General features: G+C 41.2%; 5 protein-coding genes across 5 annotated transcripts; 1 reads left to right on the top strand and 4 right to left on the bottom strand.

The window, feature by feature from the left end:
- Nucleotides 1-2,409: 2,409 nt before the first annotated feature.
- Nucleotides 2,410-4,561, bottom strand: ATC70_004799 (uncharacterized protein; the record flags this gene model as incomplete). The annotated part of the gene is made up of 4 exons (XM_064824099.1): nt 2,410-3,273; nt 3,327-4,192; nt 4,249-4,329; nt 4,384-4,561. 4 exons carry the CDS (start codon nt 4,559-4,561, stop codon nt 2,410-2,412), a joined length of 1,989 nt encoding a protein of 662 aa, XP_064677035.1.
- A 152-nt stretch (nt 4,562-4,713) lies between these two features.
- ATC70_004798 (uncharacterized protein) lies at nt 4,714-5,825 on the bottom strand (the record flags this gene model as incomplete). The annotated part of the gene is made up of 5 exons (XM_064824098.1): nt 4,714-4,735; nt 4,797-4,966; nt 5,020-5,405; nt 5,461-5,509; nt 5,571-5,825. The coding sequence occupies 5 exons, from the start codon at nt 5,823-5,825 to the stop codon at nt 4,714-4,716; spliced, it is 882 nt and encodes a 293-aa protein (XP_064677034.1).
- Nucleotides 5,826-6,067: 242 nt separating this feature from the next.
- SAH1 (S-adenosyl-L-homocysteine hydrolase) lies at nt 6,068-9,841 on the bottom strand (the record flags this gene model as incomplete). The annotated part of the gene is made up of 1 exon (XM_064824097.1): nt 6,068-9,841. The coding sequence occupies one exon, from the start codon at nt 9,839-9,841 to the stop codon at nt 6,068-6,070; it is 3,774 nt and encodes a 1,257-aa protein (XP_064677033.1).
- A 385-nt stretch (nt 9,842-10,226) lies between these two features.
- Nucleotides 10,227-13,862, top strand: ATC70_004796 (uncharacterized protein; the record flags this gene model as incomplete). The annotated part of the gene is made up of 10 exons (XM_064824096.1): nt 10,227-10,430; nt 10,497-10,703; nt 10,765-11,052; nt 11,129-11,231; nt 11,292-11,401; nt 11,459-11,647; nt 11,704-12,814; nt 12,874-13,121; nt 13,195-13,687; nt 13,744-13,862. 10 exons carry the CDS (start codon nt 10,227-10,229, stop codon nt 13,860-13,862), a joined length of 3,072 nt encoding a protein of 1,023 aa, XP_064677032.1.
- A 204-nt stretch (nt 13,863-14,066) lies between these two features.
- On the bottom strand, nt 14,067-15,544 carry USV1_2 (Up in starvation; the record flags this gene model as incomplete). The annotated part of the gene is made up of 6 exons (XM_064824095.1): nt 14,067-14,168; nt 14,221-14,698; nt 14,758-14,879; nt 14,935-15,213; nt 15,270-15,397; nt 15,448-15,544. 6 exons carry the CDS (start codon nt 15,542-15,544, stop codon nt 14,067-14,069), a joined length of 1,206 nt encoding a protein of 401 aa, XP_064677031.1.
- Nucleotides 15,545-16,354: the final 810 nt, after the last annotated feature.

Here is a 16,354-nt window from a genome sequence, read left to right as displayed (position 1 = left end):
ATGCATACGATATGCTATAGACATGCCATATATCCAGATACATGCTAAAGATGTATGCTTAGCGATATACACTCAGATATGTACTATTAATATAGACTAAGAAGACTGTACCTATCGGATACATGCTACTAGATCGATATTAATTATCCTTATGGAAAGGATAGATCAGGGTACTTCGGATGAGAGTCTAATTATTCATCCAGACAGAGCTAAATCATGATTAGCTTGCTGGAGTTGTCTTTTAGCATGATTAGACATTAGTTGATCTGAGTTGACTTATTTGTCAATCTAATTAATAGAACTTTTATCCATTGTTATAGTATATAAGAAGGATCATCTACCTGGCCAGTAGAGAGACTTCAGTTTACTTTACACCTGTCAGTTTGATAATAAAATATACCTTTATCAAGTTGACATTACTGTTTTTTTTATTCTTTTTTTTTCCGTGAATTTTAGTCTATCAAGCCTCAAATTCCACACGCTCCACTGTTCGCCAGACAGTGGATGAGGATCAAATACATTCCCTCTTGTAGTTTAGATAGTTTCGATAGTTCTGTTTAGTTTAGTCTAGTTTAGTTAATATTTTACCTTCTTTTTATTATTTCTTTTTCAATTGCACCCGCCTCCTCACTTCGACCCCAGTACTCCTAGTGTACGCGGCTCAATCAATAAACAAAATTTAAAAAAATAAAGGCTTTGACAAATTCGACTATGAAACTGTCGTTGCCATACTTTACTTTCTAATGCTTCTATAAGCAGTCAATAAAGCCGCATCAGATCATGTTGGTTACATTTAGCTTTCAGACCAGAAACAATGAGCAATCTGCAAAAATACGAAAACAGGCTTTTTGCGAATATATCAAAATCTAGCATATTCAAATCTCATAGAAAGACTTTCCAGTGTTGCATTGCATCTTTACAATCAATTTGATCTTATATGTATCATAAGAAAAGTCTTCATTTTGCGGTGAAAAACGCGATCGTTTGATTTTCAAGAATTCTCCCTTACTAATACACATGGAAAAAACGATGATTTTACACAATACCCTTTTTTTTGGCCATATCTAGACAAATACTCATCAGATTTGCACAAAAAAAAGTTTATTCGATAGGTCTACGTTGTTTCCATTATAATGTAAGAGCTTTAGGTACTAGATGTATCTTCCCTTTATAAATTCGTTAAAAAACTTATATTTCAGGAGCTACAAGCAGGGGATATTCAACTTTTTTTTGGTTTATCTATAATAGCCATACTATCATATAGAGAATTGAAAAAAAAAACAAAAGCTATTAAGCTTAAAGCTCTCGTTCACTTAGTAAAATCTAGCGATATGGCCCTTTGAAAATCGGTCATTTTGAACATTTTTCGTCATTACTCATTGCCATCACCTTCTATAACCCCACATCAAACATGCCCTACTCAATCAAAGTACCCTCTACAACTTTTACTACACATACTGTTATATCAAATGTCATAGCAAGGTCTTACACTAAAGGTTTTAGGCTATTCTTAGGTCCTTTGGGTAAATCATACTAATCATGATTTACAAATCAATTGTTGGGTAGATAGTAAACCTATTTGTATTATAGTTCATCATGATGCTATAAACCCTAGCATAACGAAAAGTATATAAATGCATCCTTGGGATGCATTCTCAATAAAAGTGTAATTCTTTGGCAAATTCAATTTTACATTGTATTTTGACATAACACATACATCCCACATTCATATAGTAATTTAAAGATTTTTACTAGCAGCGTCTATTCAAAATCAACCATTTTCGAAAATCGCAGATTTCTCAGCAACTGGTGGTACTATTCTGACCATCTAAAACGGCTTCCAACGAAAGAAAACGCGGCTCAAATGCACTCGGATTTTGCTGTATCAGGGATACTAGGGACAAAAAAGAGGGAACGCCAATATTCTGCTTGCCCATATATGAAGTAGCTACGTGTTTATGGATGTATAGCACCACATAAGAATCAGATCCACAGATAATATGAAGGGTTTTCATGTTTAAGTGGAGGGTCGAAACGAAAGCAGCAGTATTTGGATAAGGTACGCATGTGCAATCGGTAGCGCGAGCTGCCGCTGCGCAGGTTGGCTCCCACCAAAGCATAAACACTCGTATAAAATAAAGCGAGTCTACTTGATTGTGATTTACTTCTATTAAAATCTTTTCATTTCATTGAAATAGACAGCTACAGCATCTCGCTTTGCACGTTTGCTGTTGAGCACATTTATGTAATGATGTCTTGATTTAAAGATTAGGCATTCTAAAAGTTAGCGTCTTTATCAAATTTTATGAAGGAGGTTATTGTTGATTCATTTGCTATACAAAAGGCAGGGAAATAACCCTAAAATAATCAGGTAATGTACAATTAGAAAATATAGTAGTAAATATAGTATTAATATTGCTTCTGTTTTGAGTTTTTGTATCTAGCTAGAGCAAGTTTTACTTGCTCATCTTGATACAGCTCTTTGGATTCCTTGAACAGCACCACATCAATCCCCTTGACCAATCTTCTTGCTATAGCTAGCCTTGAGAATAACTGGATTAAGCTCTGTGAAGGAGGTTGTTGATGCTGATGATAATGTTGTTGCTGTAGCCCCTCTGGAAGATCCTCATCTGCTGCTGCTGCTGTTTGTAAGTGTGTTTCCATATGCAATGGCTGATGGCCTGTCAAGGAAGGTTCCAACACGAGCTCCGCCAGCTTTGTCGCCGTATCCTGCAGTTCCTCATCTTCCTCGTCGTTGTCTTCGTCATCATCATAGTCTGTGTTGGGAATCCTCTGGTCATCCTGATGTATCGTCGATGAGAGATTTGGCGTAGATTCAGTTTTATGTGACGAGGCAAAGTTGGAACTAAAGAACGCAGGAAGTGTCGCACTTCTTTTATTGTTGATGCGACGCTGCTTTTGCTCTTGTGTAGTAGGATAATGATGATGCTGGTGTGTAGTGATGTCTCTGATAAATATCTTGATGATTTGGCCTGGAAAATCTGCGGCAATCCTTGTATAAATCTCTAGGTCAATTTCACCTGAATCACCTACAAGCACAAATTTGCGGTGTGGAAAATCTCGTAGAATCTTGCATATGGACTCTCGTTTTGAACGACCTGATTCCTGTACCAACTTGGAGATGATGCCAGTGCTTGGACGCAAGTGAAAGCTGCCTGGTGGGAAATGGTGGCTGTTGATAAATTGATGTAGCATGTGCACTAGTTGAAATGGACTGTTGGAGACATAGTGATAGGATGCGCCCTGGTTGTACTAGAAGCAATTGTCAGCACCTGCGCACATCATTGGTTGCATGATGTACATACCCACTGCAAATATGCATCTGCCATGCCTGGAATAGCACGCGTTGGATTGAAAAACGTATTGGATAGCACAGTGCGAGCGCCTGATAGTATGCGCGTGTCTTTGATGGTATCATCAATATCGCTGATCACAGAGACGCCGTAGGGTTCAATTAATTGCACAATACCGTAACTAGGAGGAAAAAAGAAATCCTTCTTGGTGGTGGTATGATGACCATCTCTTTTAGAGCAGGATCGGATCTTGATCATTCGCTCTTCATCTTGTTCTTCAGACGATGCATGGTTGCTATCTCGAATCCATTTCTCCACTTGTTGACCTGAAATGCAAAATTCACCTTGAAAGACGCCAGCACCTGCCGATTTCAATATCGTGCCATTTTCACTCAAAGGAGAAGCCATTTCATCACAACTGCTGTCCCCTTCTTCGTCGTCATCTTCATCACTACTGATTTGGTGGTCGGTATTGGAAGCCATTGATGTAGGGGCATGAGGTGTATCAAGAAAGATGGGCGGGGGGTTCACATCATTATCGTCATGATTATGTATGACAGTGGCAGGTGAATCTGCATACTTTTTTGTTGCATCATAGATTTTTTGCCATTGCAAAGACGTCTGTTTCTGCAGCTGAACATCCTCAAGGTTATTGTGCGGAGTGGATGATGAGGATGGTGGTGGTGTCAGTGGCGACTGTAAGCTAGGATTGTTTCCAAGCTGAATCCATTCTGCATTGGTAGCCGCTCCAATGGCCTCCACTTGGATTCTCTTGTTGCGTTTACCTTTAGCCATAAAGTACTTGAAGCGACTCTCAAACATTTTGTTGGCATGCTCGTGAGTAGCAGACCCTTTTCCAGCAACACTCTTTGTGATACCTATGTCATGCTCATGATTTAATCTTAGCACACTGGTCTAGTACGGAGTGTTTTACCTTTCAAGACTCTCTGTTTCGGACCTGGTTTTTTCATGGATAATGCCCATCCTTTGGTGCGGACAATCCATTGGTCAATGTCTATTCGTATGTTAGTTGGTGCCATTGAAGGCTGTATAAGCGATAGCGGCTTACTGGAAGGGTCTCTGAACGCATAGGTGGGAAACAGGATGCATTCACGATGGACAGCATGCGTTGTTGTATCGATGGACAGCGGTAATTGCGACGAATTGCATGATTTGGATGAGGCTGTAGCAGTGGATAGCGACGATTTTGTTGGTAAATGATAATGCTTTAGCGATGGTTTATGCATGGCTGTTTATTCAAATGACATTTCTTTTTTCGAATTGTAACTATAGATAAAAGAGACGAGAAGAAAAGAGAAAGAGAGAACAAAAGGAGTCTCGGTTCATGTAATGTGTTATGATGTTATAGATTTGATGTTCCGCGCCTGAATTCCAGTTATCATTTCGATTTGCCGTTGTTGCTGCTTTGAAATCATGGTTAATGATCTGCGATAACGAGTATTTCCAATGGCCTCCACTTACAGCTTCTTTTTAACCTCCAAATTCTTGATTTTGTTTAGTAGTCTTTCACGGTCTGCATTGGAGTCTGCTAGTTTGGATTCCAATGCTTGCACAGACACATCAATCTGCGCTAATTTCGACTCTTTGCTCTCAATTTCCTTTTCTTTTAATCGAAGCGATTCTTGCAATTTCTAAGTACTCTATTGATAAGCATTCCATGCTGATAGTTTGCACTCGGCTTTACCTTCATATCACTCTCTAAATTTCTGTTTTCGTGATCCAGCTTTTCAAACGCTGCTGTTGCCGTATCAATGGATGTCCTTAGCACTCCATTGTCCTCCTTTATCTGATCCAATTGCTTGACCTGGACGTCTAGTTTTCGTCTTGCGTCAGTTACTTCGGTTTCAATGGTAGTAAGTCGTCTTGAAAAATTCAGATTATCGTCCTCTAATCGCTGGTACTCAATGCGTTGATTGGCATTCAATTCTTCGATATCGATGGTGTGTGCTCTTTCCATTTCTTGGAGCTGTGTTCTCAATGCTGCTGCCTTTTGTAATGTCTCCTTTTCTTGAGATTCCTTTTCGCTTTTCGTGATCTCTAGTTCTCGTTTGAATCCATGCAGCTCTTCCACTATACATTTCTATTAGGCTGTGCAGTTTGGTATCAATTTACTGTCATCACCTACATCGCTGCATATTCATCTTGTATAGGTTGGTCATATCCGTCACTTTGCCCTGGTAAAAAAAAATGGATAAATATACACCATCTACCACTATTTGTATACACAAATCTTACTCTTAGATCCCATGCTGGTCTTTCTTTGAGTCCTGCTGCTGTTGTCTTGAATGACCTTGCTAGCGTTTTGGGTTCTTCAGGCTTTTTCTTCCGTGCTAATCCAGATTTTGTGCCTGTTAATTGAGCGTTCACAGCCTTTGCACGAGCCATGGAGGCTTTTGTAGCAGTGATAGGTGGCCGTGTGGGTGCTACTTTTCTCTGCTTGGCCTTGTTGCTGAGAGTAGGTGAATTTGCAACACGTTTTCTGCTTTCCATGATTGTTGTGTGCTTTGTAAAATAGATGTAGGATAAAAAAAAAAGAATGGCGTTAAAATATTTTCCAAAGCGAAAGCAAGCGTTCACCCACTCTATTGCAACTCAGTGATTGCTGTACTTCAGGACTGAGCAACCTAAACACCACCAAATCGCTTATGGCAACTACCATCTGCAGTGATAGTAGTGCGCTCATGGCTCTTTGTTCTATTTATACCCACAATAACGGTCTATTAAGAAAACATTTATTTCAGGCCCATTTTCTTTTTAATAGAGCTGGTACTGGTAGATGTTGACGGTGTATTAATGACTAGCGGTGGCAGAGGCTCTATAGTAGATTCATCTGTAATCAGTCTCAATCGACGCGTCGTGGTTGAGAGAGATATCAAGTCGTCTGCCGTAGTCACTGAAGACGAAGCGGCAGGCGCATCTGTCACAGCATCACCATCTGTTCTAAATTTCTCTGACCCCTCCCAGGGAAAGTTTAAAAAGTCTTGCTCTAATTGCTCTGTATCCACCAGGTCCATCCAATAGTCTTCAGTGTGATGCCAAGGTTGATCTAGCTCTACTTTCTTTGCATAGCATAACTTGAGTCTATGGACATTGTAATGCGATGGTAAATGATGTATTGTGTCCACAAGACCATTGCTGAGATCTGCGTTGCCAAGCCATAGCCACATGGCATAATAAAACTGTTGTAGCACTTCGGCATTTACTGCTCTATGACCCGAGTTGTCTTGTTCTTCTTGGCTATAGTTATCGTCATAGTTGGCTACTAGTGCGGGTGTCGTCGTAGTGATTTTCTGTCCATAGTAGGTCTGCACGCTTGCAATGTAGTCTCGCAGTTTGGTAGTCCAATCCGTCTTTTTATGAAAGCAAACAAAGCCCAGTGTCACCTCGTCATGAATGTTTAGATAGTACAAGCTAAAAAACATTTGCAGATAGAGTGGGAGCAGAGGATGGTCGACTGGCATCATCATGATGTGTTGCACCCACCGATAGATGACCAAATAGTCCATGGGCTTCTTTTGACTTGTTAGTTTGTAGAGGCTAGCAAAGTCGATGGAGAACTTTTGCTGTTGCTGATGTTGCTGTTGCTGCTCTTGGTCATTGGCGAGAGAGGTGCTCAGTTGCTTGGTGACCAGAGCACACAGCTCTTCTCGAAACGGGGCTTCACTGATAGTCTCCATTACAAGCACCTCAAATGCAAACCAGTGGTAGTTTTGCTCCACGCCTGGGCCTTTAGCTGGTTTCAACATGGACCATTCACCGTTCAGCAACGAAGCATAAGGACCGCCATCTGATACTACCATGTTCTTGATGAAGCGTGTTAAGCGTGGGGAACTAGCGGATTGCTGCACTCTGGTAGCTTCCATTCTTTTGTGTTCCTCAGCGAGCATGTGATATACCATGCCATGTCGATACAGAACAAATGCAAACTTACACAGATGGTCTACAATGTGAACATAGCCACTGTGCCACATCCAGTCTGCTTTCCGAAATACCGTCTTGAGCCATGAATGCAGCACCAAGTCCACGTACGAGAAGCCTTTGCCTTGGTCGTCCATGAGGTCGCTCACAGAGTCAATGAGATGCGCATGCCATACATGCGAGCCAATCATGAGCCCAATCCCTGAGCCACCATTTGTCTTGTGTACCTTTGCTGCTGCTTTGATCAACATTGGATCCGTCTTGAGTTCGATCATGTGCTTCAAAAAATCAGATAGGCTTTCATCGTTAAAGAAATCATCGCCATGCATGTAAACAAAGGAAGGCACCATGTCACTAAAAATGCGTATTACTGCTTCAGGCTTTCCTTTCTTCAAGACGACCAACAGCTTCATCCAGCCGCCATTGGACTCGAAACGTAAGAAATGGCGGCTGGTCGCAGAAAGCGCAAATGAGATGTAGACCAAGAGCGCACTGTGTGACGAAGATACGTTATTATAGCTATTGAGTACAAGCTTCAAAAACGGTAGTGTGATTGAATTTTCAATGTCGCTGGCTCGAGGCGATACAGGGCAATCGTACAGTTTGAGTTGAGCAGCCACTGACCACGCCCAGTGGATAAAATCGTTGGCTGTATTACCATTACTACGATTGTTGTTGCTTGTGGAATGGTCGTAGGTTGATTTGAGCAGTTGGATTTGATCAGCAATTGGCAGATAGGTCGACACTGCGGTTGTTACTGTGCCAACGAGTTCAATAGCACCCTTGTTCTCATTGGTATGGGTGGTGTCAGGCAGAGGTTGGAATTGCTGGCATACGTCCAGTAGTATAAAGGCAATTTCTTCGTGGGTGTCGTAGCTGAGAAACGGCATCTTTCGACTGTGCCATGGCTGCGATTTAGAGACATTGGGATCTACCATGCCGTGTTTGTAGCCGTAATTGAGGTGCTGTATAATGTACTTTGCTAGCTGAATCTGGGCCTTTTGCTGCGATGTCATGGAAGTGGTTTTGGAGGCACAAGACATGAGCTTGTGCAGTAACTTCAGGTCGTCCTTGAGTATATTCCAGTTGTCTAGTTTCAGCGAGTGGAATAGATACAAGGCCATGCGCTCCATGATGGCCATGTGTTCTGCTGTCCAACGAAACAGCAGTGAGATGACGAACGGATGGCACCTGCAAATGGCGCCAAAGCTATCACGCACATCCTTGTAAAAGTCTTCTCGCAAGTCTTTGTCGACAAATGCTACAGTGAATAGGGTGTAGGATATCACAGTGACAATACAGGCAGAAACTGTGCTTTTGGGATCATTGATGGCACTGGTTTCGTCTACGCCAGAGGGGATACAGGCAGCCATGTTGGTTAGGCAGTTGAGCATAAAGTAGCCTTGCATCTGGTTATCGTGGAGTTGGTACTGGAAACGAGTAATGTTGGGTAAATGGTCACCCAGCACTTCGTTGAGAGAGCCAGGTGGAATAGAAGCGTCTTTAAGCTGCAGCATGCGTACGGTAACAAGCCATAATGCGTCGATTGACAAGGCCTTGAAGGGTATATTGGGCAGAAAGAACCAGCCTCCGGTCTCTTTTAGGTCGTAGAACCCGAATATCAGTTGACTCATAAAAGCGTCCACTTGATCTTGACATTCCCATCCTTTCTCGATGATTGCATCAATGAGTGATATGGATATCTGAATGACTGTCTGAGCCAATCTCTTTACTAGGCTGTTCATGGCTTCTCCTGAACGATGTATGGCTTGCATTAATTTATTTATTAAATCTTGACTAAACTTCAAGACGGTCTCAAGCGACACTTGTTGATCTGGGTCCACCGAATCCACCAGTTTATTGTAATTAAAATCGATGGCCAGCTGATCCAAGACCGCAAGAAAGTCATCTTCGGTCCATGTCCATGTCTTGGGTTGTATAAAAATAGCGTCTACTGTATCCAGAAAGTCGTCGGCTTGACTCATTTTGTCTGCTTGGATGTGTATCAGTGGCATGGCCCACGATGCAATGTTGGAGGTGGTGCTTAACAGGGCCAGTATCTTGTGCTTTTCCATCTTGCTTCCCAGTCGCAGATAGATGGTGACGATGTGGATCATCCAGCCGTGCAACTGAGCCTTGTATTCCTCGTTTTCAACCTGTTCCTGATCCAATGCAAACAGGGTGGATATCAGCTTGTGGAGGCACTTTTTGTCGTCAATTCTCTTTTGATCATTGTTGAATAGTAGCGTGTCGTTCTGTAGCTCTGTTCTCGAAAATAGAGACCACACTGTATTGTCAATGTAGGATTGCACGGCGGATTTGGTGGATTTTGTCTCGGCGAGTCGTTTGGAGAGCACAGCGTCGACATCCAGTTTGAGTTTGCTGATGATTTGATTGAGCTTCTCGTCTGTGTCTTTAGGAGTCTGGCTGGAGGATTGTGTCGATGTGGATGTGGATGTCGAGGCAGACAAATGGTTCGCGATGGCTTGCTCTGACGAATTCACCGTTTCGATTTTCGCATGTATTTCCTCTAGTTGTAGACATGCAATCTTGTATTTGGATACGAGCGAATGCAGCTCTTTATTCATCTATGAGATGGCTAAGTACTTGTAGGATCCAAGCAGAATGTATACTTACTCTCTATAATATGGCAAATAAAAAGTGAAAGAGAAAAGAGGCAAGTTGCGTCATGTTACAAAGGCGAGAAAGCACTGATGTAGAATATACAGCGTGCTTTCAAATGATGCTGTAATAGGAGCTATGTGGATAAATAGAGATGCTGTTACAAGGATTCTCAAAAAGGATTCCACTGCAACCACAGAGTATTTAATAAGCAGGAGCATTTAAATAAAGGATTTTCTCTCTCTCTCTCTCTCTCTCTCTCTCTCTCTCTTTCTCTTTTCTTTTTCCCTTTTTCCTTTCACCCCATTTCTATCTTTCTGCTTCTTGCACACATCGCACCCTTTAGAAGAAATGACTCATCTTACGACGTATTCGTTTTGCCTTGACGATAACGCTCATTCAGCCATTTTGCGTGATCAGCTCAAATCATTCCATCCAAATCTGCATTCTGTCTATCTAAACCATAGCAATCAAAATAGTTGCATCACGATTTCAGGCACCCAGAGTGATATACAAGCTGCCAAAAGTGATTTGATCAAATTACAGGCCATTGAAGTAAAAATTAAGACCAGATAGACGCACCACACACATGCAAATGACTCATTTGAATTGCCTTTATAGATTACACTCTCAATTCACTCGCTATATCCTGGGCTTGCTTACCGAAACATGGCCAGAAACAATCTACATGAACAATTGAAGCTGATTGCCATCCAAAACAACATTCAAATCGTAGTAGACTATAACCAGATTGTCATTCGATTGATTGGCCCTGTTGATCGAGTAGAATTGGCGCGTATTGATGTCTTGTTGTTTTTCGATCATCTCGTAACGTATTCAACCACGAATCAGCAATGCAACATGTCGTATTAACTCGCATCCATTTTAGCTGGGATTGTCTGCCAGCAGCTTAAACATGCCTCTGTATGCGCTGAATACTCTTGGTAGTAGAAGACATGCCAATATCTTGGCGATCATGGAAGAGACGGGTACACACATTTATCTGCCATCTCCTTGGACCAAATCAACTGCAACTACTACTCAGCCATCTTTACTGTTCAATGCTTCAGCTACCACCACCACAGCTGAATCCGAAAGTATCATTCATGTAACGGGTAACACAACTGAAGCAGTACAGAGAGCGACAATGTTACTTGCTAAATCACTCCCTCAAAAGGTATTTTGTATGAAAACAAACCACCAATACAAAAAGATGGTTTTTAACTGAGAGTTATCTTTAATTTTTTTTATAGATTAAAACAATGTGTAACTCTCAGTCTATACTAAATCCACGAAAAAGGGATTGGCTCTTATTGTATAAAAAAGGGGAGTTGACGAAACTGATGAGAGATAATGGTAAGTTGGAAATGTGTGTATCTATAAAGTGTGTAACTCATCTTCGTTTCCGTTTGAAAGGCTCTTTTATAGTATTTCCTCCTTTTGGCTCCGAGGATTCGAATCAAATTCAAGTGTTTGCCGAGAACAGCATCAACATTGAAAGGACATTAAGAACACTCAACTATTTGGTAAGCATGCATGGAGTGTCACCTTTTGTACGGCTCTCATATCTATATCACTCATAGACGAGCCACATATTTCAAGCCGTCATCTGTGTGAATACAGTGCAGCCAACCGAGATGGTTGCTCGTCTGTCTTTGGACTCTGGCGCCCAAATCATATATCGAACAGATCTGTCTCAGCTCGAGATGACAGGCTCTAAAGAGCAGATCCAATGCATAGTTCAAATGATGAGAAGCTTGCCCATATCACAAGTACGTAAATTATCGAGCCAACTGCAGTGTAACCTGACATGTAAAAATAACTATAGGAACAGCACAAGTCGGTAATGTTCTCTATCGAATTAGCGCTGGATCAAAGAGAATTCATCAGCGGAAAGAAGAATGGCAAGATCAACAAGATTATGAAATCATGCGATGCAGACATTCGGTTCCAAACCTTCAACGATTACAATTTCATTATCACAATCGAAAGCGAGGACTTTTTCAAGGCAAAAGACGGTTTAGACTCGCTGCAGAATGAATTACCCGCAGAAATATCCTTCTTTGTGCCTGAAATATGTCACCGCCGCATCATTGGCGTTGCAGGAAAGAACATTCAACGAGTTATGAAGCAATACGGCGTCTATGTCAAGTTTTCAAGCAACGACGAATTAGCGACCTTTGGCGGATACTTTGAAAACGAACACAATGTGATTGCCAGAACACCTGAAAAAAACCTCCACAGCCTACTCAAGCTCAAATCTGCCGTCATGGAGTTTATTACGTTTCAAAAGGATCGAGATTATGTATCTCGATCAGAATATGTACCCTACTTTACACAAAGAAATTTGTTATATCACAATGGAAAATACCTGCGCGATAAAGGAAGATTGTACAACTCCAAGATTACATGGCCCGAAAGAAATGGTACAGACCATGTGTTGGTAACTGGTCCGCAGTCTCACATTGAAGAAATGCAACTAAGAATACAAAGCTTATTACCGCAGTACGTCGACATTCAAGTGCCTGCTTCCGTCGTACTAGAAAACATCCTGAAATCGGCCGATATTGAAGAACTGCAGCAGAAATTGTATACCAAAACAAGCATATTTTTGGTATTACCGGATAGTCTCATCATGACATCTAGCATGGCAATCGAGGAAGAGGACGAAATAGATGACCCTCTGTTCAGAATCGAAGGCCGAAACAACCATGTCGCTTATTACGACTATCGTGTCTTGACATTCAAGCTATGTTATGATGCCAACTCCAAGAATCAACTGCCAAAAGCGAGACAAATGTTTGATACATTTATGAACAGTCGATTTGTGCCTGTGGATGATACGCTGCATAACAATGCGTTGAATGGATCTCCTAGTCCAGAGGACATGCGTCATATCAGCCCCTCCGTCATGCATCATATAGATCATCCAGAGTCATGTAAGTTTACCTTGGTGCTTTTTGAGCGAGCCTCATGCTAAGATTTGTATGTTATGTAGATGAACAGCAACAGCAACAACAGCAACAGCACTTTTTTGCCAACAAGAAACTGTCTTCCAAGCTAAGACAGCAATCTGCAATTGACTTTTTTACGCCTATGTCTACCTCTAGTCATGGTAGTAAACCCTCTTCCACTGTATATGATCGACAATCGCAGCAACAACAACAGCCAGAAAAGCCTGTTTCCAATGCCAGTGACGAGTTCAATGTATGGGCCAGCAAACCCTCTCCTTCTGCAAGCCTTCATGTAAGGAATATTTATATAACTCAATTATCGCGCATTTATGCATGCTAATACTTTGTGTAATATACGCAAATAGAATGATTCATTACGCTTTTCTCGGGCTAATATACCATCTACAAAATCATCTCAATTCTATTACCCTAGACCCGAGTTAAAACCCAATTACTCTACTAGTTCTGCTAACCTGTACAATCAAGACTCTTATAACCTATTCTACCAGTATGGACGCAACAATCAATCCATGCCGCCACAACGTCAGATACAACACCAACAACAACAAGAGTTTGTTGCGTCCAATACGTTTGTGCCTGTAGGTTATTCTAGACAGAGAAGCACCTCATTGATACCGTCTGGACAGCACTACCACAACCACACCCTGGTCCATCATAATCAAAGTGGTGCTCCTTCTACAACGTCTTCCTCGTCTTCCTCGTCCAATACATTTGGTCCGTACCCCTCATTTAACCTGCCTACACCTACCTCCAGGATTGGCATTGGTTCCACGTCTGCCATGAACAGTAATGATCATCAGCATCATTACAACAATGCAAGATTTTACCCTCTCGACAGTGCGTATCATCAGGCTGATTCTCATTCATCTCATTACTAACACTTTATACAACAGAGAAAAATCCTTCAAGCTCTCTCAGTACACCTATCCCTGTCACTGTGGATGGTAGCAATCCTACCATCGAGAGCCTATCCATGCAATCTATTCACTCGCATAGATTCAACTATTATTAATATACCCCCTTATATCTTAGCTTATTCGAATACCCATGATATTCATGTAATTTTAACTCATTATTTATATATACGTATACTTTTTTCTTTACTTTTTCCCTCCTTCGTCTCTATATTATATAATACTCTCATCTACATCTTTTTATGAAATATGATATACACATTGTATTCCCCCTTCTTTCTCGCTCCTCAGTTTTGGGTTTATTAGATGATTTCCAACAGTCTGTAGTAATCTTCCTCCACGCCGAGATAGGTCTGTTGAAGTTTCTCCTTTCGTTCAGATTCCTCCATTTCCCTCAGCACGTCCTAATGACCCAATAAATGAAATGAACATGATCCACGCTAGTTGTTTACTTACAAAATTAAACGAGTATAGTCTTTGCTTGACTTGCAATCGATACGCCTTGTATTCTTCAGCGTTCAGTTTGTTCACATTGGATAACAGATACATTTCTATGCAGCGTTGGGTTTGTCGATTTGTCAACTTGTATGTGTCGCACAATTCCTGAATTTTGTCTTGAGATACAGGTGCTTTCAGCCCTTTAAATGCACCGTGTTCCAGCAAGTATCGAATATCGTTCTTGTCTCGCATGTCTGAAAACTCTTCATTGGGATCCTCTACTGTAATCTCGCAAATGTCGTCTCTTGATTTAAATAACTCGTAGATGGTTTGATATAATTTACTTCCATGGCCTTGCTTTTTGTAGGGCGGGAGCACCAGGAACTGACTGATTCTCATGCGGGTGTTCTCTGGCCAGCAATAAAATGGATATGTTGTGCTATAGCCTACAAAGTGGTAGGCAACTTGGGTCTCGTTTATCTTTTCGCGCTTGAAACTGGGTCAACATGGAGCGTCAACACTCGCCAGATACTTTTCATCTGCACGCATACCTACCTCGTATAAATCTCCCATTTCTCATCATCATCTTCAATATAACTAGATCCTTCGATAAAGAACAAAACAAATAACTGCATACGCGAATGATACTCTCTAAACTTGGCATTCGAAAATGAATTCTACCAAATATATGAGAATAATGGATCTGACGCTTACACTTTCCTAGTAATTTACCTTGAAAATTTCAAATGTCTCCACAGATCCATCATCCTTCTCTCGAGTGTATTCACGAATCTTCTCGCCAAGTGGTTTAAACGTAGTATAATCGTTTCTCACTACATCAATGAATTCGTTATGGCTGGTCAAATAGCCCTGGGGCAGATATTCTTCCAATGTTGTGAGTACATTATCCGCTTGAACCTGTTCTACAGACGAGGAAGAGCTTGCTGGCTGATATTTTGCTGAATATTCCATCGAAACAAAAGGTCGTAATGAGCCTGAAGCGTATTTCAGCTACTCGTTGTGTGATTGATTAGTTCAAGCAAGCCTTTCACCAGTCTCCAACGTACCTGTAAGGATAGATCCTTGTATCCAAATGCTGTCTCATGGTCACCAAAGATGGAATATGTAAATTCAGGATGAAATGTGGTAGATGTTGTAGGTTCGTTGGCGTTACTATCGCCTTGTTGTGGACGAACTTACATGTGCGTTAGTAGAGGTTATGTACAATGAATACTGCTTATATACCTAAACTTATCTCCAGATTTTCAGTGGTGCTGCAAGACCAATCCATGAAATCAATTACTTTGGTGGCAGCAGGATGAGGTTGCAATTGAGGTTCCATGATTGCTTTGTAATATGTGATAAACGCGCGACGCTATTGTCTCTTTTTAAATTTCAAGTTTTTTCGTGAAAGAGAGGCGTCGAATTAATCCAATAGGATTAGCTTGTTGAAAAGGTCCCTGAAGATTCAATGTTTGGATGAGCAACTCGTTCAATTATACATATCAAGCTGTAATGGAATGTTACTCTAATAAAAAGAATACCTGACACCTAGCCAGCTTGGTTGGCATGCTTGCGACAGAGACGGCTTGAGATCAGAAATGCCATTCGCTATGGAGAAATGTCTCGAATCTAATGGGGTCAGCATCTGAAATAAACCAGTCAAATAAGAATGCCTGCCAATTCAAATCCATTCATCCCTGGTTCTTTGATTTCAGCATTTCATTACAATCCCCATTATGGCCATCAAACTATCGCCTGCCGGAAGAAGGTAGTCGTCTATTCCATCACAGAGAGGAGCTCATGACTAATGTTGGCATCTAGATTAGCAACAATCATTGTTTCAGCACCATTTGTGGTTGTTACTTCGTGGATTCTATATAAAAGAGGTAATGTTTGATATGACGAGGTCAGCTCGAGGACAATTGCTAACAGTCTGATATAGTTGTGCTCGGCGAACAACCTCGAGTATCAGATGGAAGTGCTATTCGACCAATGGGTGTGAAAGAGCGTGATGAGAAAGAGAATAGAATCATCTAAAAAATACCATGTACATATCAAAGCCGATGAATAAAGCTCAACTATCAATACGACAGAGGCACAAAAATTAACATGTCCAACCCGATATACGACTAACAGCATTGCAATGGTT

Source organism: Mucor velutinosus (assembly GCF_035048745.1).
Source record: "Mucor velutinosus strain NIH1002 chromosome Unknown tig00001542, whole genome shotgun sequence".
In the NCBI taxonomy this organism is placed as follows: domain Eukaryota; kingdom Fungi; phylum Mucoromycota; class Mucoromycetes; order Mucorales; family Mucoraceae; genus Mucor; species Mucor velutinosus.
This window is presented reverse-complemented; position numbering and strand designations above follow the sequence as displayed.